This window comes from Melopsittacus undulatus, chromosome 1, assembly GCF_012275295.1.
Source record: "Melopsittacus undulatus isolate bMelUnd1 chromosome 1, bMelUnd1.mat.Z, whole genome shotgun sequence".
Taxonomy (NCBI): Eukaryota; Metazoa; Chordata; class Aves; order Psittaciformes; family Psittaculidae; genus Melopsittacus; species Melopsittacus undulatus.
This window is the reverse complement of record NC_047527.1, coordinates 118,709,987-118,730,433: the sequence shown is the minus strand read 5'-3', so window position 1 is coordinate 118,730,433 and position 20,447 is coordinate 118,709,987. Positions and strand designations below refer to the sequence as shown.

Here is a 20,447-nt window from a genome sequence, read left to right as displayed (position 1 = left end):
CGGAAGTGGACAAAACCAATATTTTCATATTTTTCTGCATGGAGAATATCTCCAGTTGACATAGTTTGACGATGTCATTTAGGACAGTTTAGAAATGTGAAGTTAAAGCACCTTTACTGGGTGGCATTAAGGCTTTCATATTAGAGAAGTTAATTGTAACACATTACATCAATTAATCAGTGGAGCAGGGTATGAAAAAGCAAATCAAACAGTATTCTTTTCAAGAGCCTTAAAAAATTAGTGTAACTGTGGTTTGTCAGTCAGTAGGTACAGATTAGCTGTACAGCTCCTCAAGTCTTCCTACATGTTGTCAAATTATGTTTGCCCTTTATTTCAAGTGGGAGTTGTACTGCTGTGGAGAAAATGAGCACAAAATCACTGAACATACGCCAAATGCCTGAGAAAAAAATGACACTAAAAAATTCAAAGCATGTCCATTCCATTGTATTGCTTTGAAAACAAGTGCCTCTTGACAACCTATGAAAGATAAGAATGCTATCTTTGTTTTTTTGTACCAAAAAAAAAGGATTAGTGCAACTTGGACAGTTTGTACACTTATAAAGAAGTTTTGTAGAACAGTAGAATGAAATTCCTGGGTTTTTTTACTCACTGGAATAACTGAAGGGTCTTTTTTTTACACTATATTTTCTTATTATATCTTGTTTCTGAAGTCATTTTTTTCATATTTTTCATTTTTTGAGCAGTATGTAGGGTGATGAGACACTGCTGGAGGTGGAACTTCAAGAACTGATAAAAATTTAAAGTAAATACAAGCCAGTTCACAAGGCAAACAGAAAATTGATGGTATTTGTACAAGGACTTCAGTTTATGTTTTGTGCCTGGCAATCCTAACCATGATAATTACAAAACAGGATTCTGGAATTATGACTTCTTAAAGCACTGCTCTACTGATCTAATGCCAAGATCATTTTACCTTCACATAGCTGGTTTGGCAGCTCCCGTTGCTGTCTGGAATCTGGAAGTTATTGTGGAAGTTCACCTCCAAGTGTTTGCTTTCATGTGTAATGATGGTCCAGGTACATCTGGTGTTCATGGGGAAGTTTTGAGGCCAGTGAGGAGACTTGATCATACCATTATCTGAATGAATGATTCCACCACATCCTGGAAAAAATAGCAATAGGTGGGAGAAATGTTCAAATATTTCCTGTTGGCATCAGCTTGGAATGGCTGCTTCCTTCTGTGGTTGCGGGAGTGAGAGGGGAAAGCACCAACACCCAATCAAACTGCATTTGCCCTCTTTTAATTAGTTTTCCTTCTCCTTGCCAGTTCATACCCATTTGTTTTGGTCCATCTGTATCCTCCTGAGAGTCAGAAGTGAGTATTGTTTAGAAAGGGAGAGAGTAAGGGTCAGAAATACATTAATGAGGAGCTTCTCCCAATACTGCGCAGGTTCCTTTCCACACCCCATAGCACGCACATCATGACTGAAAGCATTCAGAAACGCACCATAGGGAAATAAAAAAAGCTACTGTCTACTGCTGAATACTTTTTATTCTCACTCTGCAACATGCAAATGTTGCAGTTCCATATGTGAATCTACTCAAGCTATGTCTGTTTACCATGGGTGAAATGGTGACTTCTCCTCCAGCCCAGGCAGCCCTGTGGATTTCAATGGATTTATGGAGAGAGTTGAAAAACATGCCTTTAAAATTGTTAACAGATTCATTTATAAGGGGGCAATAGCTGGTTACAGCTCTGTGGCACCTCATGTTCTTACACATACTATGTTTAGTTACTTTGAAGCATACTTGCAAAAATCATGCCAAGAATAATTTACTAGGTCTACGCATAGAGTACTAGCAACCCATTGTTGTTTCAGAGATGATGCAGTAAAAGGATGAGTAAAGAGCAAAAAAAGGTTTATAACATTCTTTTTTTTGCCTCTTAAGTAAAAAAATATATTACCTTTAAAGGAAAGATTATTTTTCATTCTTCGATGTTGGAGATGCCAATTGTGTTTAGAAAGATATAAGGCCAAGTTTTGGTCACACATGCAGAATGTAAACCTGGAGATTCTCAGTGGACAAGTGAGAAGAAAGGTGAGGAAAGGAAGACAGTTATATAAAGAAAGAAATCTCCTTTCCACAGAAAGAATGATGCCTGCGCACACTGTATGTGTATGCTAATGTCTACTGCATCACTAAAGAGTGGCCCTCCTTGTACATGAAATCTCAGTGACAAAAGGGGACAGTGCCAAAACCTGCTCAAGTGTCAGTGTATATTCATGCAACCACAGACTACTGATACATTTACAAAAGACACTCCATCAGTTGACTGTGAGAATACTGCTACATCATTGACTGATTGAAATGTGATCAACGTCAGCCAGGTTTGCAGGTGGAGGTGACAGTAGGGAACACATTGCCAGCTCCTTACTGAGATAGGAAGGCAAATTTTGCCCTGCCACCAGCCAGCACATCTACATTTGCCTTTAGTCACCTCCTGAATGACAGTAAGTGAGCTAGCTTTTCCTTTTTTTTGTTTGTTGAGTTCTTTTAATCCAGAGAGATGGTAATTCCAACAGAAGGAAGGTAGCTATTCAAATTATGTCAATTCAATCCTGCATGTGTACCACCTTCAACAGTGTACCAACATCTCCACTAAAGTGGAATAGTTTGAGGCTGTTGTCACACGTGCTGTTTGAGAAGTTCTGTCTACCTCTTTGTTTTAAAACTGACCTCTTCGTAGTTTTAAGTGTTTAAACCAAATCAATCTGTGAAACAATTGTTATTCAAGAAATGAAATGTCTCATAGTCACTGACAATAGATACCACTGCTGGGAGGATAATGGGCATGGTATCAATTTACAGGCATCAAGAAAGAGCCAGTGGGAGGCTTAAAAAGTACAAAATCAGTCCAAATTTGATTTCATTGTGTGAAATCAGGCAACACTGGTTTAATATTTGACTGTTTTAGTGCTGGCTTCTCTCAGGAATGCTGGAGCTATTGGCATGTATTTCTTCTGTTCTTTAACACAAACTTAATTAAAAAGGACAAATCCTATTTCATTGAGAAAGCCCTGAGGAGAAAGACTTGACAAGAAGCTCAACAGGCCTCAGCGTGTGTGCTTGCAGCCCAGAAATCCAACCATGCGCTGGGCTGCATCACCAGCAGTGTCAAGGGAGGTGATTCTCTACACTGCTCTTGTGAGACCCCACTTTCAGTACTGCATTCAGTTCTGGGGCCCTCAACACAAGAGGGATGTGGACCTACTGGTGCAAGTCCAGACTATAAGGGGGCTGGAGAACCTCTCAATGAAGAGAGGCTGAGAGTTGGTACTGTTCAGCCTGGAGAAGAGAAGGCTCTGGGGAGACCTTAGAGCAGCCTTCCAGTGCTATGTACTGTGGAGTTAGACCTGATGAAATCAGTATTTTTTTCTTACCTAGGGATTCTGCTGTCCATGTTGCATAAAAGCCACCTCCTTGAATTGCGTGATCAGAATTAAAGATGACAACTAGCTTGTTGGAACCAGACTGAATAGTCCCAGGGGAAGAGTTTCCACAATACTTTCCTATGACAGGAGACCCAGGAGATCCACCATTCAGGATAGTAACAGAGTCCCACTTACAAAGTGAATGATTTTCAACATGGAAGGCTGTGAAAGTGAGCTGCAACACACAAAAGCAACATTCAGGAGCTAACGCTAACCACACCACTGGGGGGGTTAAAACAATTCCAGACAGATCTTGTAACCATCCTAGCGCAATGATTTCTGGGTATGCTTGGAAATCTGACCCTCACTTCATTGACGCTTTCCTGCAAGTATTGCTTGGTGTCTTGCCGCTATAAGTAACAGCAACTACTTAGCATGAAACCAGAAATGAAAGAGAAATGCACAGGTTCAAACCTGGCATTACTGAGACTTCACCATATGTTTGAAGCTCAGTATGCGCTCCAAAATGGTCTTGAATATGCACAGATGTTGAGTCACTTTCCTGCTCTCAAGGCTTCTGGTCATGAAATCTGAAGTTGCAGATTCGAGTAGCTATGTAAGCAGAAAGCCTTGGATTTTTTTCTTCCTATTATTTTGAGTCAGAATATTCCAACAGTTGTTAAAATAATGATAGTTTCAATTGAATCTGAGAGAAAGATTTGCATGTTTTGTTCCTATGGGCCTTGATGCATCCACAAATAGGCTAGGCTGTGCAGGCAGCTTCTGACCCTATCTCCTTCTAACACTGCTGCTGCTTGTCCTTGGAGTAATATGCACATGGGTGGTATTTCCTGTTCAAAGATTTAGTTTGTTGATCCAGTAGCCTCCTGGATTTGTTGATGTTGAAATACTGATGTACACTAATGACTGCCTGGCCTTGTTGCAATAAGGTATTTTTTTACCAGTTCCAGCATAGGGATCTTTGTGCAAAAGTTTAGCAAATATATAGTACTTCTTCCTGTGTGTATTCATTTCCAAAAGAACTCTGCTTGAGGCAAAAACCAAATACAAATTTAGCTCAAATGGGTTAAGTTTGGAACCTTACCAGCAACAGAAACTGCCAGCTTATACTGGAAAAGGTTTGTCTGCCTTCGCTGAGGGGCTGCTATTCAGTCCTTTTAAACCAGAAATCTACTTACATATGATTCTGATTAAGATTAGTTCTGCTTTAAACAAATCTGTGGCTTAAATAGAAATTTTGTGTTCTACTAAAACAATACTGTATTCTCTGAAATAAGTACCTAAGCAATGGTCAGAATATCATGCAGAAAAATTAGGACGATAGGTTTGCATTTCTGAGAAACACCTTTGTTGTTGTGAATAAAGAAAACACGATAGGGAAATTAGTGAAAGACATTACAAATGAAAATCTGTAATTCTTACAGAATTGCTTTTCAGATATTTTTCTGACCTGAACCACAAATATCACTGATTGGACCTGTTCTCCAAAGGATCAGTCAAGTAATTAATTGAGTGAAGAGTGAAGTTTAGTACTGCTTGGTTAAAAAGCAGTGGACCAATTTAAGCACAAATTGGTCTCCTGACAGTTTGGCTCAAGAAAAGAGCACCTCAGGCAGCCTGTTAATAGTTATTAGGAAATAAGATGAGCATCTCATTGATTTAATTTGTACCAGCAATCATATCATCTTCCAGACTAGCCATTAAGGCATGAAAATAACTTTCTAGTGGCTTGTAACATTTCTGCAGAAATGAAAAGTATTTCAGCTTCATGTTAATTCACATGATAGTAAGACTATCCATGCATATCTAATAACATGAGTTATTTTAGTTTCGTAAACATAGAAAGTAATTGTTTAAGGGAAAAGTTGGTGCCATGTTTTGAGGTCAAGTTAGACCAGGATCCTTCTCCTGTTCAAAAAGCACAGTTTAGTTCAGTTGTATTATCTTTGTTTTCCCCTCTTTCTTAGGTAAGGCCAATGGGGAAATATTTAATTCCTCCACATTTCTGATTTTCCAAATTTTCTCAAACATGTTTGTCAAGACTCAGAGGATGCTTCTTACACTGGCAGCTGTACACCCAACCATGATGTTGTGTTACTCACAGTGATGGTTTCACCTTCAGGGGCTTCCAACAACCAGGAGCAGCGATTCAGATTGCTGTAAGGCTCTGGATAGTTAGGGCTTGAGATAACTCCACTTTCACCTGACTGTATACCACCACAGGCTGAAGAAAAAAAAGTAACATTTCAGTACAGTTTAGGAACTGAACACCATAATCAAATAAGTGGAAGATTATTCAGCTTGCAAGGATGAACATTTATCTGGGAAAATCCAAGTTTTAAAATCTTTGTCACTGAATAGTGAGTAAACAGATTCAATGACCTTGACACTTTGTATTTATTCTGATACTTAATATAGCTCTGCAAAACCTTTGGCAGCTGACACAACTGCCTCTTCCACCTTATCTCCAATTTATTTATCTTAGACTCCTAAGCAAACGAGTGCTACTCTTGGACCAACACAGTCAAGTCAAAAACTTGCTGATGTGTCTAGATAAGCATCAAGGCTAAATTCAGCAGTGACAGGAAGAATAGCTGTGCTGGTATGTAAATGGCAAAGTGGTGTAATTTGCACTGATACAGCTTTAAATGGATTTCAAAACGAGTGCAAAGATTCAAACAGAAGGATGCATTTCAGCCATGCTAGCACTCTGGAGGCCTATTTGAAGTAAGTCAGACTTGGCTGGTGTTACCTGTTACATCTCTATTCCCAGGAGCAACCAGCTGTTCTAAGTGTTGCTGTTGCACTGCATTGCAAAAAACTCAAACTCAGATCAGGGAATGGGTACAGTAATGCAGAAAATAAATCTGAAAGTTTAGTTGGTAGCATATGTTTACTTTAGATGGATATACGTAGGGGCAGACACTGTGTAACTTTTGAGGAACTCTTTGAGAGTTGAGCCCATAGTCTGTATTCTCAGTATCACCTTATGGATGGCATCATTCCCCAGAAGTGCCTCAGTCAGCAAAGGCCACAGCCTATCAAGCCATTCACCTTCAAATGTGTAATGGGCCAAGAATCCTTTATCTTCTGTGTTTTCATCGCTTATAAAGTGTACCCAGATCTGGGGGGCAGCTATGACTAGTGGCACAGATGGTGCAGTCTGACCACAAAGTCTGGCTATTAGCTCTCCATCAGCATCCCCTGTGTAAAGAAAGAAAACAAAAATACACTTTTTGAAGCCTAAAGGAGCTACAATAACATAGATAGGGAATAGAGAGGGAAAAAATGCATTTCTTTTTGGTTTGACGAGAAGTACAGACAAAAGTACATATCACAATATTAGATTATTTGTTATGGGTATAGGTAGAGCACTGTAGTTCATTGCTGGGATCTAAATCTCGACAAGGAAATTCTCTCTAAAGCTGTAGTAACGATCTTTTTAGTATCTTGGGCTTCTCCCTTCAATGCCACCCTGAACACTTTCATTTTGTATGACCCATCAGACCCAAAACCAGATAAAACTTGCAGACATTTTGGGGCAGAACAGTGGGAAGAAATGCCCTGAAGACCTGATATCATGGAAGCTTATTAAGCCTATGTGGTTTTGACATCCTCATTAAAATCAACAGGGATTTTAAGTTTTCTACATATAGGCATGTTACAGGGATTCACATCCATGAACAAGCTGTCATTGCTGTATTAATAGTGGGCATCTCTTTCAACATACCGCCAGCAGTTACTCAAATCATTGAGACCTAAAAGGAAAACACAACACAGACCATTGCACATCTGTGGCACTGAATGTTTGCTCATGTTGGTGTAATGTCTTATCTGTCACATTGGTAGAAGTATCAGTTTCTCTTTATTACTGATTATATTAGATACTGATATATTCTCAGGAGAAGGAAAACAATGTTAATATCATTTCTCATGATATCCAGGCAATGCTATTCCTACATTTGTTTCCCTAATAAAAGCATGCTGCTGGACTTAAAAGTCTCTGTTCAATAGCAACTCCTAGGTGCACACAGACTGGTAGGGTGTTCTTGTGAAGAAGCCAGTAGAGCAAGAGGGAGAAACTTTGGGTGCTCTCGAAAGCCTTTTCACAGTTATTCCAGTTAATGTGGCTGAGTAAATTCATCTTTCCATCATATACAGTGACACAGCCACTTCAATGCCTTGAAGCACAGAGATAAATGGTGACATATAACAAAATTCTATTGATGTAAATTACACAGAGAAATGCTAAAACCTGTCTTGTTAACGTGCACTAAAAATGACAGTGAGCTGTAAAAGCAGAAGATGTTAATGGTAAATTATGGTTTGGAATAGAAATAACTACTTTGAGCATTAGAATGTCAAGTGAACCTTTATTTTTTGCACTTCTTGTGAGGTGATTGACTACGTGTCAGATGTGACCCAGGTCACTCAGTCTCTACTGTGTGAAAAGTGACACCAGTCACTGCTTTCATGAATGTCCAGATGACCAGAGATGGAGGCTTCTGATAAACAGAAAATGTTAACAGTGAAATTGTGCTGTAAGATTGGGTTCAAACTGAAAGGAATGGTCTGAAAGGCAGAATCAAGAGGCTTCCACAGAAGTCAAAAGTTAGAAGTACATTTCACTGCAGCAATATGCTCAGCTGTGCCACCATTTACAGACTACATGCACATGCCTGATAATTTAATAAATCCTTACCCTAAGGAATTTGAAATATAATTTGAAATATTTATCTATCCAGATTAAATATTTCTCAGTGAATACACACAATTCTGCCTTTTTTTTTTCCATTCAGTACCATGAAATGTGTTGCAAGGGTAACTCAAAAGAATTTTACACATCTCAGTTTCCTTTGGGGTCTCGTAGGTAACTTACCATTGAACTGGACCATTCCCCAAATTCACATCTGTTTTGATGAGAGACTTAAACAGTATCTGCCTGAGTTTAGTGATATTATGCACTGTTTGCATCTCAGTGCTCATAAAATGCTACCTGTCAGCATACACAGATGAATTAGAGAATTTTGCGTTTGACATGAGACTGATTGTGAAACTGAAGATCTGTTATTATGGCCAAAACTAACATTACCCTTTAGGTAACAAAACTGTGTAGATCAAAAGACAACTATATTTTTATCTATCTCTCATTTGACTGTATTGCCTGGAGTCCTGAGGTTCACAATAAACTGAGAGTAGTGGGAACTGAAGAGTAATAGAACAGATATATTTTAGTATTTCTTTATCTGAGTTATCTTTATACCATTTCCCAGTTCCAGCACTTACGTGGCAGGTTACTGATAGGTTATGCAGCCATGCATGATTTGGCTCTACACAGGACAAACTGATGCTATACAACCAAGAACTCTCATTCAATGAATGCAAAGAAGGATGTAACAGATTCCTGCTCTCAACTCACGCACCACCTTTCAGAAACAATTTCCTGGCAAATTAGAACTTGCTCTCTCTGGGACTCACAGATACTGCCTCTCAGCAAAGACAACAGCTGGAGCTTTCATATCACACTTGGCATTAGCTGAGTGACTTTCATCTGACATTTCCAGTTGCTTGTTCCTGTGGATAGCAAAAGATGCTCAAATATGCAAAGATATTACTGATGCCTTAATCCTGTGATTGTTTTCCTTTTACATGTTGTAGCTGGTATTTTGTGATGCAGTCTTATGGGAAACACAAATCTGTTTTTGAAGAATCATCTTTTAGAGTACAAAAATGGGGTATAAAGTGAATATGCAGCCCAGAGGCTATGAATAATTAAAGTATTCTTTACTCCACTCCTGCTGTCTCTGGAGATATTTCAGGAGCAGGGAGAGAATGGGCTGTGGACCAAATAAATTACTTGGTGACTCCAGCTTGTGACAGCCATCTTTCAATGGAGATGAAGTGAAATTCATGTTCTCCTTTGTAAAGAGAGAATTGGGTGTGTACTGCATCCATGAAAATAATTTATCCTCTCAAGATACCTGTCCAGTTTTCCATTTTATCCTCTGAAAGAAAGGGTGACCAAATCCATGCATCTAGTATTGAAATCCCACTCCTGGTCTAGGAGGCAACATGGAACAAATGCATGTGAACACCCTCTCAAATGAAACAGATCCTACAACAATCACTCTCTGCAAACATATATGAAGAAGATTTGGCACAGAGTTTCAAATGCAGAATCTTGACGGGCTTTACTCATTCTCCTGCTAAATGTACAAACCTATTCGTAACTCCAGGTAGTCATACTGGCAGTCCTGGTGATGTTCCAAGTGAAAATCCTCAAAATACACATATATGGATGAATTATAGTGGGAAGGGTTTTCAATGGTCCATTCACAGTTCAGTTTACTTGTGTAATTTTTGATGCCATCATAACCAGGAGAAGAGAAATTCCCACCTGCATATCCCATCAGGGTTCCACCACAAACTGCAGAAACAAAATAGAGTTTATTTAAAATTAGTGATAATGCTTGTAGGAGGAGAAGTCTTGCCTCTGTTTACTCAGAGGCTTGCTCATGTCAGCAAGCGAGTGTGCTGATTAGATCAAAAGTTCTTCCATTTTCTTCCTTTTGTTTTTCTTCTATAATTTATTGACATGTAGAAGAGAATCCTTGCCTAGTGTCCTGAAATTTATTGACAAGTCTTTAAAGACTTGTAAATCAAAGAACAACAATTATATACAGTACCAAATAAAATATTTCAGCAGCAACATCAATACAAGAAGTATATTTAATGTTCTGATACAATCCCACTACAGCCCCAGTTCAGTATTGCTCCTACCTATTACCTAATTCTAGACTCAAGATTCTTCTGGAACATACCCTCAAGCACAGTGCACTTGTGCTATAGTAGGATGCTCTTGGGGGAGTTGGAAAACTCGTTCTACATTAGGATGCTTGGGGAGGAATTGGAAAATCAAGTTAAAAGGCGTTAATAGTAAGGCTCTGTCAGCTGCCTCCTCTCTGGAGGCTGAGCTTGCAAAAGTAGGTTAGCTGCAATCTTTCACAAGCTACAGTAAGTTAATTACCCTCCTGAGTAATATGGAAGCACTTGAATTATTTAATTTGTCTATGGAACTATGCTTTTTGGATCTTTTAATGGAATAAGGCCACTTTATTACTCAAGACTAAGTACAAAACAATAAATCAGTAGTAATGTAAGAGAGGAAAAAAGGTATCAGAGATTTTTTTTATCTGTTTAGGTTACTTTTTGACATGTACCAGTACTTTAGCTATGAAATGAATCACCAAAGATCATTTTGCTTAATTTAAAAACATACACTACCTGCATTTTCACTAGATGTGTATGACACACTAAAGCCTCTGGTTGCATGGGACATATCTGTCACCAAAATTACTTTCATTGTGTTTCCAGAGGATTTCACTTCAGTGCCTGGATTGACTTCTCCACAGAACTTGGCCAGCCGGGGAGAGTTCTGTCTGAGGCCATTGTAAACCTGTTGGGTCAAAATAAACTCTTATGAGACCAAAATACAGTCTTATAAGCATCTCTTGTATCAATTAACAGTGGTTCACATCTTTAATGCAAGGTTTATTGACTTCTCCCACAGTAGGCTAGTTCCCAAACCTACTCAAAACCTTGGAACAAAATTCTACTGCCTGGAGTGGATGAGGATCTGAAGTAAAACTTGAAAAATACCTTGCTTATTTTGGTGCAAACCAAACATATTCCCTCTCTCCTCTTTTCTTGGGAAAAAAAAAAGAAGAAAGAAAGAAAAATAAACAGTTTTACTGGAAAAAAAGACTGCATTTTAGCTTAACATTTATATCTTCAACCACTTAATAATGCCAGCTACTGATCATATTCATTCAAATGATTGTCTTTGTATTCTTGTTAAAGCCATAATCAACTTTACAAAAAACTCTTCCAACATATTGAGTGCTGGTGGCATTTTGTATTAATTCAAGCATTTTACTTTTTCATGGTCCAGAGGTATTTTTCTCAGTTTTTTTCATACAGCTTTTAGCCTAGGAGTAAATTTCCTTCTTTCTATTACTATCTCAGCGGTGCGAGCTAGGCAGAAATGATGTTTCCCACTGAGATTTGGAATATGTTAGTGTTGAAGACACAACAGCTGGCAAGACAGATCTTCCTTTAAGAGATCATTACTTCATTAATCAATGCAAAGCCAGCTCTGCATGGGCTGTCTACAGCATCTGTGAAGGAAAACAAGGCAAACACCATCTATGAATCTCAAGGGAGGACTACTTCACCCTGTCATAAACATACATGGCCTAAATTCTGATCATACCAAAACTAATTCCCATGTTTGCACTACTAATCTGAACAAATGGGAAACTTAACTGCATCTCCCATTCCTCAGTCTCACAGAGGAATTATATTTTTGAGGTTTTTGTACCTTTGACCATGTCCAGTTCTGTGTACCAGGTTTGATTTATTTTATTCACTAAATAATCAAAAGCCTAAAATAACCATGATAAAGTAACCCATATATATCTTTTTGGGAAAAAGTGGTGATAAAGAGTTAGAATTTTACACCTGTTTTCCCCAGATTAAATAATAATTTGTCTTAAAACCACACATAGACCTATAAATGACATTTCAACTCTATTAGATCCATTAAGGCTCCATAAAGGGATTAGGAAGAGCATTTTCTGCCTTCATACCCGATACTCACAGCCACATAATCTGATGAGCACCTCCAGTGTTCTTCAGTTTTCATGTCATTAAAGGTTAGAGTCACACGTCGGCCTTCTCCCACTGTGATCCTCCATTCACACACTCGATTATGTGGGTATAGGTCGGGATAGTTGGGTGAAGTAAATGTCCCAACAGGGGCAGTAAAATCCCCACCACATTCTGAAATACCCAAATATCGAGACACTTAGAGTGAAGCATTGCTTATGGAGTTTTAGCAAAAAATCCACAACACATTAATGATGCAAAAAAAAGAGATGCTGGGAGGTCGGTTTGATGTGCCTATCCTATGCATGTTTGCCTGAGCAGCTAAGTTCCTGACTGGTTTTATCATTCAGCCATAAATTGACCATAGAAGCTCCTGTTAGTCTGATTATGAATGTTCCCTTCTCTGAAGGTCTCATGCCAGGCTTCAGAAGCCAGAGGGACCCACAAGCCTTGATGTCAAGTGATACAAACCTCACTGTGGCAGGATTGAGAATTTCTGCCTTTCAGATGACTAGGCAGAGCTACACAGAATGAGCAGGGTCTTAGACTGGGTAATGATGAAGGATATGTTTTTCCTCTGCTGGTTAATAGAGGTAGAGAAAAAGGAAAAAGCTTTCAAAGGTTTTAAGCAACACTTTTTCAGTACAGTTGTATGTGGTTCTTCGATTTTGTTTTTTGTTTTGTTGTGGGTTTTTTGTTGTTTTTTTATTTTTTTTAAATCCTACTTTTGCATGAATATCAAATTATTGATCTAAGAAAAGCGCACTAAATGCCTTGGGAATAGAGTGTATTTTTCTGAGACTAATAGTACAATTTTACCAGCCCACATTTGGTTTCCTTTTAAAATGAAGATGTAGTTTAACAGAATACAGTGGGAATTTTAGTCTTTTAGTCTTACAGACTCCTGTAAAATATTCTGATCTGTGTATCCACCTGCATTAATCTTTTGCTAATACAGTTTCTCTTCTATTAATCTTCCATTAGGAGTGGAATAACATTCTTTTGGCATTTGTTTCCCTGCTCTGTTATTTTATTGCAGAAGCAAACACCAAGAATATGGCAGCTTCAGCTGGGCTTTTAAATGAGCTGTAAGGAGTTAAGAGGGGTTGGCAGGAGATTTTTCAAGACCACCACTGCAATGAATTTCTTTAAAAGTAGCCATATTGTGGCAGGACAAGCATTGCATGAACACTAAAGAATGTAAAAGAGAAATGTGAAACAGGAATAAGTCTATGTCCTTAGTCCTGGTCAGCTCTCTGAAGTCATTGTGCTCAGGGCAAGAGGCAATGGGCCCAAATTAAAATGCATGAAATTCCATCTGAGCATACAAAAACACTTGCCACTGTGAGGGTTGTTGAACACTGAAATAGGTTGTTCAGAGAGGTTTTAGAGTCTTTATTAATGGAGACATTAAAAACCCAACTTGCCACAGTTCCGGGATACTTCTCTATCTGCCCCTGCTTGAGCAGGGGGGTTGGAGGTCCTTACCAACCGCAGTGGCTCTGCAATTCTGTGATTCTGCTTAAAATCTATTGGTTAAACCTTATTTTAGGGGGATTTAAGAATACTACTCACCTCAAAGGGAGAGAATATCATAAAGGAAAACTACAAGGTTTCTCTACCTTCCTCCTCATCAAGAAAGATGTGGGGAGGGATGGTAGGACATCTCTGAACTTATTGCTGGAGAGAAAAGGTGTGGAAGAGCATTTTTTTTGTGTGAGACCTACCACTGACAGCAACATCAATTATAGTGGGAGGCTGCTTGCTTCTCAGCATTTCAGCTCCGGTAAGTAGTGATAAGAGAGCTCCATGCATATCCCAGAGTTTAAATTTAAAGGCAAATACCACTCCAAGAAAAAGTGATCTACAATATATGCCATATTAGTGCAATTATGGTGTATGTTGCTTCCTGAAAGTAACTTGCAACCTTATGAATCCAACCTTCAGTACTGGAATCAAAGCGCAGTCTGAATCCTCGGGCATTGACTGATCCATCAGTAACAAACTTGATATAAGCAAAAGTGTCAGAGGTGTCCACAGCATCAGGAAGAGTATTACCACAGTACCTGCCCAACAAATTTCCTGCAAAAATCACAGAAAGACAATTTTATATTAATATATTATATTTTTATTGAGGGATCACTTTCCTATTAAACCAGGCAGGAGTAAAATCAAATTATTGATGGGAAACAGAAAGGGTTTGTTTGCCTTACCTTTCTTCAGCAAGCAAGGCAGTCGGAAGCAAATACTGTACATTGAAAAGGCTTACTTTGTACTCAAAGGGAAATGTTTTCAGGAACCTCTGGTGAGGTTTTGCAGTACTCGGGAAGGAAAGACAAACATTGAAATAATTCTCTCTCTCACCAGAAGCATTGTATTCTCGGATCTCCACAAAGTCATTTGTGCAGTTGGAAGAGTGTTGAATATCTAGGTCTTCTAGTCTGATGGTAAGATAGTGGCCCCTGGGACCCTGCAGATACCATTCACACAGCAGGTTGTCTTGATAATGAAGCTCAGGATACCACATGCTTTCAATGATGCCAGTTTGTCCTATCACTGTCCCGCCACAGGAAGCTGCAAAAGGAAGAACATTGTTTGGCTCACTGAAGGATCTCAGAGAGATTACTTTTCTCCTAAACAAGACTTAAAGCACAATGGACTCATTTTCTACCTGTGGTAATAAACCAGGAGTTGTGCTCCAGTTAAAAGTCTTCTATATTCTCCTAAATCAACCATAGTTCAGATTTTTTTTCCTTGCACAGCCCTTACCATTGGAAGCATCCCTTCCTCTCTGCCATATCTATTATTAATTTGAAAACTTACAGATTTCAAGGCCTATATCTAATCTCTACCCATGTTCATGTTTACCAGAAAATCTTGGAAAGAAGTATCAGATAATTACAAAAAATTTAGTTTCCTAACTTTCTGTACCTAAGTAAGTCTTCTATGACTGACAAAAGCTGATTTGAGTCTCCAGCTATGGTTCAGATGCCTCTTTCCTGCAGCCCCTTCCTGTTCACATTCCACTGTTTGTGGTGCTTGGTAAGTGATCACTGCATGATTCAGGAAGCAGCTATTTATTTTTAATTTTCTCTCAGAAAACTCATTTCTCTGTGGTACCTGCAAACATAAGTTCACAATACTAAGGCTTACAGCAAATAATATGCCCAGGTGGAATTTAATGGATTTTACAGTTTATTCTGTGTGGCTACAATTTTTTTCGTGGCAATAACAGTTCTGTTCATGCTGTCTGCTGAGTGATTCGTGATTTGTCCCAGGATGACTGGCATACAGCTGAGATACAGTAAATGTGTTATGGATAAATATAAACAGTGGCTGTGGCTTTGTATACTAACACTGCTCTCATGCAAGTTGCTTCAGATTTTCAGATAGTACACTATTTTGGCTTAAGTGCTTGAGATCTAACACAATCAGCAAAAAACTTTGTAAAGCAATGCAGTCCCCTACTTTGCCTTTGAGAAATTAAGTCCTAGACTTCCCAGAAATTAAGTCCTAGACTTTCCTATATGAGTGATACAAACATAACAGCTGCTATTCTTTGAAGATTATTAACATTATCAAAATAAAAAGGCAACATATTTCTGAATCTGATCAAAGACAATTTTATTTCATTTTAATCCTTTGCTAGTGCTTTCTAATCCTGATTTGTTTGGTTTTGTTTTTTTTTCAGTTTGAGAGTAAATAATTTTCCTTTCCCAGAAAGTTATTTCTTTTCCCAGCTGGCAAATAATGGTTCTCACTGTTAATTTCTTTTTAAGCCCATTGTCGTGTTGCCCCATTTGTCTAGCAACATTGTTATTTACATTTACATAGAGGAGCTCCTAAATTGTTCTACCAGCTCTCAGCTGATCTTTGCATTCCCCTTCAGGATCCTGCTCATGAAAGTGACACTAAGCTTACATGCTGAAAATCAAACCATGTCACCTTACTTTATCCATGTTGGCTTTTTTTCCTACTGCTCCTTTGATAATTACAATTGACAAAAGGTTATTCAGTTGTTGTTTCCACTGCTGCAGACCTATGAGCACTTTTCTATTGCTATTTGTCTAATTTTCACCTCTTCCTAGGTGCACAACATGCTGATGTTAACCCATATGATGATTCTGATGCCTTAACTCTAACACTAACTGAAAGAGGCATGTATCTATTGTCTACCTTACAGGCATGATTTAAGCCCTACAACAAAAGCCTAACACTTCAGACCAAAATCTCCTCTAAAATCAGAAACTGATAAATGCAAGCATTACCAATGGAGTATTTGGCAGTGAATCCTACATGCGTGGCACTGTTGTCAGACCTGAATCTCAGGTACATTACAGCTCCTGAGGATCTCTGTATGCCTGGCATCAAATCTCCACAGAGCTTGGCAATGATGGGGGCAGTGGAGTCAGCACCATTACGTAGCTCTAGATAACTGGAACTGCAGCTAGAAGTGGAGGAGAGATTTTTTGGTTCAATGTATGGCAGTAACAGTTTGAAATCACCTCAGTATGTGCAGAAAGCCAGGAAGCTGTAGTGATTTAGATCAGTTTCCATTTTGTGTGACTAGGACAGAATCAACAAGTTCATCATCTGTGATAGTTATGTAATAATTTGAATCAAAAGAAGTGCTAGAAGCATTGATTCCAAGCCCAGTCTATGATCAGATCAGATCAGATCTGACAGAAGCAAGTCCTGGGAAGGGGTATGAACAGCGCTGTTAAAGTAGTTGTGACCATCATTAAACTACTAATTTTGGCATTCAGATTCAGCAGATATTCCCTATTAATTCTCACTGATGACTATTGAATTAAGGAACAGATACAAGACACGTGAAGGGAATTAAAATCCAAATATGGAGTTTTATTTAGGCAGGCATAGAGAGACCCAAAATATCTGCAAAGTCCTTAAGAATGTATGCCGGTGGCCTGACAGATTCAGTGATCTCTCTCAATAATTTCCTAACCAGTTTTGATTGTAAATCTGTAAGTGCATTCCGGGGGGGAATTAGAGAAAGTAAAAGGGAAAGAAAGGAGTCTGTGAAGAAATACAAGCAAAATAATGTGGATGTATACTTTGGTGAAGGTTCAATGTAAAACTGATCTTCAAACTGCAGCTCTACTGCATGTCCATTAGGAGCAGTTATGGTCCAGACACAGTCAGCATGTGGAGGATAATTGCTTGGATAGTTGGGGGAAGATGTATATCCACTGGGGTTGAAATCATTGATATAAATATTCCCTCCACAAGCTGGGAAAGAAAAGATCACCAATAAAAAGCACATGTTAAGGAAAAGGGGGAGACATCAAGTACATGAGTTATCTCTATATTCCAGTACAGTCTCTTTCTGGGGTCATATAGTTATACCAAAACTAAATGCATTTGACTGCTTACTACAGGAAAACATTTTAATACAGTAGAATACTATATTCTTGTGCTCCAGCTTATCTAGCCCTCCTAATTTTTAAATGTTCAGGGCCCCAAATTCAACAGCTATTAGTTCTTCCCTGGATTGCTTCTAAACCAACCAGGAAACATACTTCTTGCATTGTTCTTACCCCAATTCCCAAGAGCTAGAAAGCCTGTAAGTCAAACCCACCAATACTTCTGTGAATCATTCCCCACTTCCGCTTTCCAAAACCTGAAATCTCTGCTTGAGACAATAATGAATGTGTGAGGAATGCCAGTCAGAGCAAACACGAGGATTTCTTCAGGATCTTTATCCCACAGAAATACGTTTATTTTGACCATAACCTTTCTGTCAAACCCCTCCACTGTGTTCTAGCAATACTGGTTTAACATGGGGTTTTAGTCAAGATTCATATATCGAAGTGGTAGAAACACTATTGTACAGCTTCACTTATTCCCTTCATGAATCCCTGACAGTAATGCTAAGAATGGTTCTTTGTGGGAAAACTTGGCAGAAAACAAGCATTTAAGAAATTGAGTAGATTGACAGGTGGCCTCAGTTGTGTTTAACAGGAGATCTCCTAGTGTCCCAAGCAGCATGTGTCATGAGTACAGTGAAATAGCTGCAAACACAGACTGTGATTTATTGCTAGAACCTGAGTGTCCATCTTTTTTGTTCTTTCAAAAATGTTAGTTCTGGCAGGGGATGTTATTTTCTCAGCTGAGAGTAAAACTTGTGAGAACTGTTGCCACCTTTCTAGACACATTAGCCTAAATCATTCCTGGCATCATTTAGCACTGGCACTGTGTACTGCATGCTCAAAATAATGTTCTTGTCGCCAGGTATGTGTTTTGTTTTTCTTTCCTGTATGAATTTTGAACATCTCTTCCTAACTATAGCTGCTACTTCCCTGCTAAAGGGTTTCCCGTGAGTTTTGGGGGATTTTAACTTTAATATCCCCAGGTCATCTAGAGCTATCTATCTTTAGAAGTAAACAGGACAATCTTGCAGACATCTGATTTTACCAGGGTTGAGACTTATAGCAAGAACCTCTTTTAAGAGGACAAGCTCCAAGCTGTATCTATTGAGCAGCAGAATTTTTTATTTCCTAGACTTACCTAGACTTTTAGCCTCATATTTCAGTTTGAATCCTTGACCCTCATTGCTGCTGTCAGAAACGAAGTGAACAAAGAGTTGATTGTCTGTGGTATACATGGTAGAGATGGGGCTGCTTCCACAAAACCGCCCATTCCCTCTTCCAGACACCAAAGGTGGGGCAGCATTATCTAACCCATTCTTCAGCTAGAAGAAGAGAAATTGCTAATGTCACTCAGGCAAACAGCCCTGGAATGTAAACTTTGAGCACATACCATCTTACAGCTTCCAGCCAGGGTGTGTGTGTGTGTGAACAATAACCTTCTGATTACTTAATGCACAGCAATGTAAAAGAGAGAAAGATAAATAATATCTGTGATATTTCTCTTTGGTATTCCCACCACCTGACAATCTGGGCTGCCTTTTTGACAGTGAAATCTACAAGATTCAGTAGCTTTAATAGCTTTGAGCATTTGGTGAGCTAGCCAATAACCTCACCTCTACGTAATCTCCAAGGCTGCAGGAAGTATCCTCACTCTTAACCTGGAAAGGCTGTTCGAAATGGATGGCAATAATAAATCCAGAGGTTACTGCTACATGCCAGGAACAATTCAGATTAGGAGCATAGTCTTGAGGGTAGTTGGGGGACGTTATCACACCCCTGCCTGTACGTAAATAGCCTCCGCAACCTTAGAAAAATGAGTTGAAGCAAAGGAAAAAATATTAGCACCAACTATTCCCATATTCATTTAGAGAAAAACCCTGTCTTCTAAAAGGAAGATGTAAATGGGTAAAAGCAAATGTTGAAGCAAGTGTATAAAGAGTAGAGAGGCATACAACAATGCACACAATGAATGATTTCCCAAATACAAGCTAGTAGCTTGCAAGATGACACACACCAAACATTCTGACAAGTGAGATGGAGTTCTCAGAGACTTAACAGACGAATAAGCAGGCAGCTATGCCAAGGACCTCCCATGGCATGAGCATATTGTTACACTATTGAGTACATTGCTTCTAGCAATGACCAAACTTCTGTCACCTACTCAGGCTGCCAGCCAGAAAAACTTCCCCTGGCTACCTATTGTAACCCTAGCACTTGGAGCCTCAGCCCATTCAGGAATCTGTTACCATCCCTGGGTGCATGTGGGAGGAGTGCCACTGAAATTGCTGACATTCCTGCTGGAACATACACAGCTTTCTGCATCTCTCTCTGTTTTGTGTCTGTGTTTGGAGTCATTCATTTCTCTCTCTTAGCTGGGCATTATTTCATCCTTCAGCTCAGCTGCTATAAACTTACACATATGCTTTTCCTAGTTCTGAAAAGTGACTGGCCTGGTTGAATCATGCTTTGTTGTATTACATTGCTGGGAAAATAGCAAATTTTACCTTTGCAAGGTCAGACATTTACCCTGCATATTCATGAGATGTGAATAATTGGTCTATGTGATTAATCAGATAGACTGTAGACAGCTGTTAAAAATGCCAAAGTCTTTTATTTCTTTACCCTATTGTTAGCAGCATGGCAGACGTTTATCTGGGGGAGAAGAAAAACAAATCTTACTTTTCTGATAAGAGGCATTAAACCCAGCTCCAGTAACACTTGAATCTGACATGAAGTGGATGAACATTGCCTCTCCAGATGATCTTATTGGCCCAGGAGGTTCTCGTCCACACAGAGTAGCCAGCACTGGAGAAAGACTAGTGTCTCCTGAGATCAAAAGAACACATTAGTGTTAAAATCAAATCAGTTCACATCTGCCTATTGGTTGCTGTGACTCACACTTTCAAGCAGGTGTTTTTCAAAATCTTTAACTCCTTCCATACTGATAAATGTTTGTATAGACCATAGACCACCAT

The 20,447-nt window shown here is 38.9% G+C and overlaps 1 protein-coding gene across 1 annotated transcript in view; it reads right to left on the bottom strand.

Annotated features, from left to right (window-relative positions):
- The window catches only part of CUBN (cubilin), a 143,557-nt gene that overhangs the window by 30,736 nt on the left and 92,374 nt on the right, over window positions 1–20,447 (bottom strand). Inside the window, exons 41-54 of the mRNA XM_005152954.2 lie at window positions 20,152–20,298; window positions 19,086–19,276; window positions 18,611–18,794; window positions 17,158–17,332; window positions 16,351–16,529; window positions 14,447–14,656; window positions 14,024–14,164; window positions 12,075–12,256; window positions 10,700–10,871; window positions 9,636–9,842; window positions 6,470–6,619; window positions 5,518–5,639; window positions 3,404–3,629; window positions 935–1,122 (exon numbers count right to left, since the gene is read on the bottom strand). Of these exons, the coding sequence (XP_005153011.2) occupies window positions 935–1,122; window positions 3,404–3,629; window positions 5,518–5,639; window positions 6,470–6,619; window positions 9,636–9,842; window positions 10,700–10,871; window positions 12,075–12,256; window positions 14,024–14,164; window positions 14,447–14,656; window positions 16,351–16,529; window positions 17,158–17,332; window positions 18,611–18,794; window positions 19,086–19,276; window positions 20,152–20,298 (2,474 nt within the window). The remainder of the gene's footprint in view (window positions 1–934; window positions 1,123–3,403; window positions 3,630–5,517; window positions 5,640–6,469; window positions 6,620–9,635; window positions 9,843–10,699; window positions 10,872–12,074; window positions 12,257–14,023; window positions 14,165–14,446; window positions 14,657–16,350; window positions 16,530–17,157; window positions 17,333–18,610; window positions 18,795–19,085; window positions 19,277–20,151; window positions 20,299–20,447) is intronic.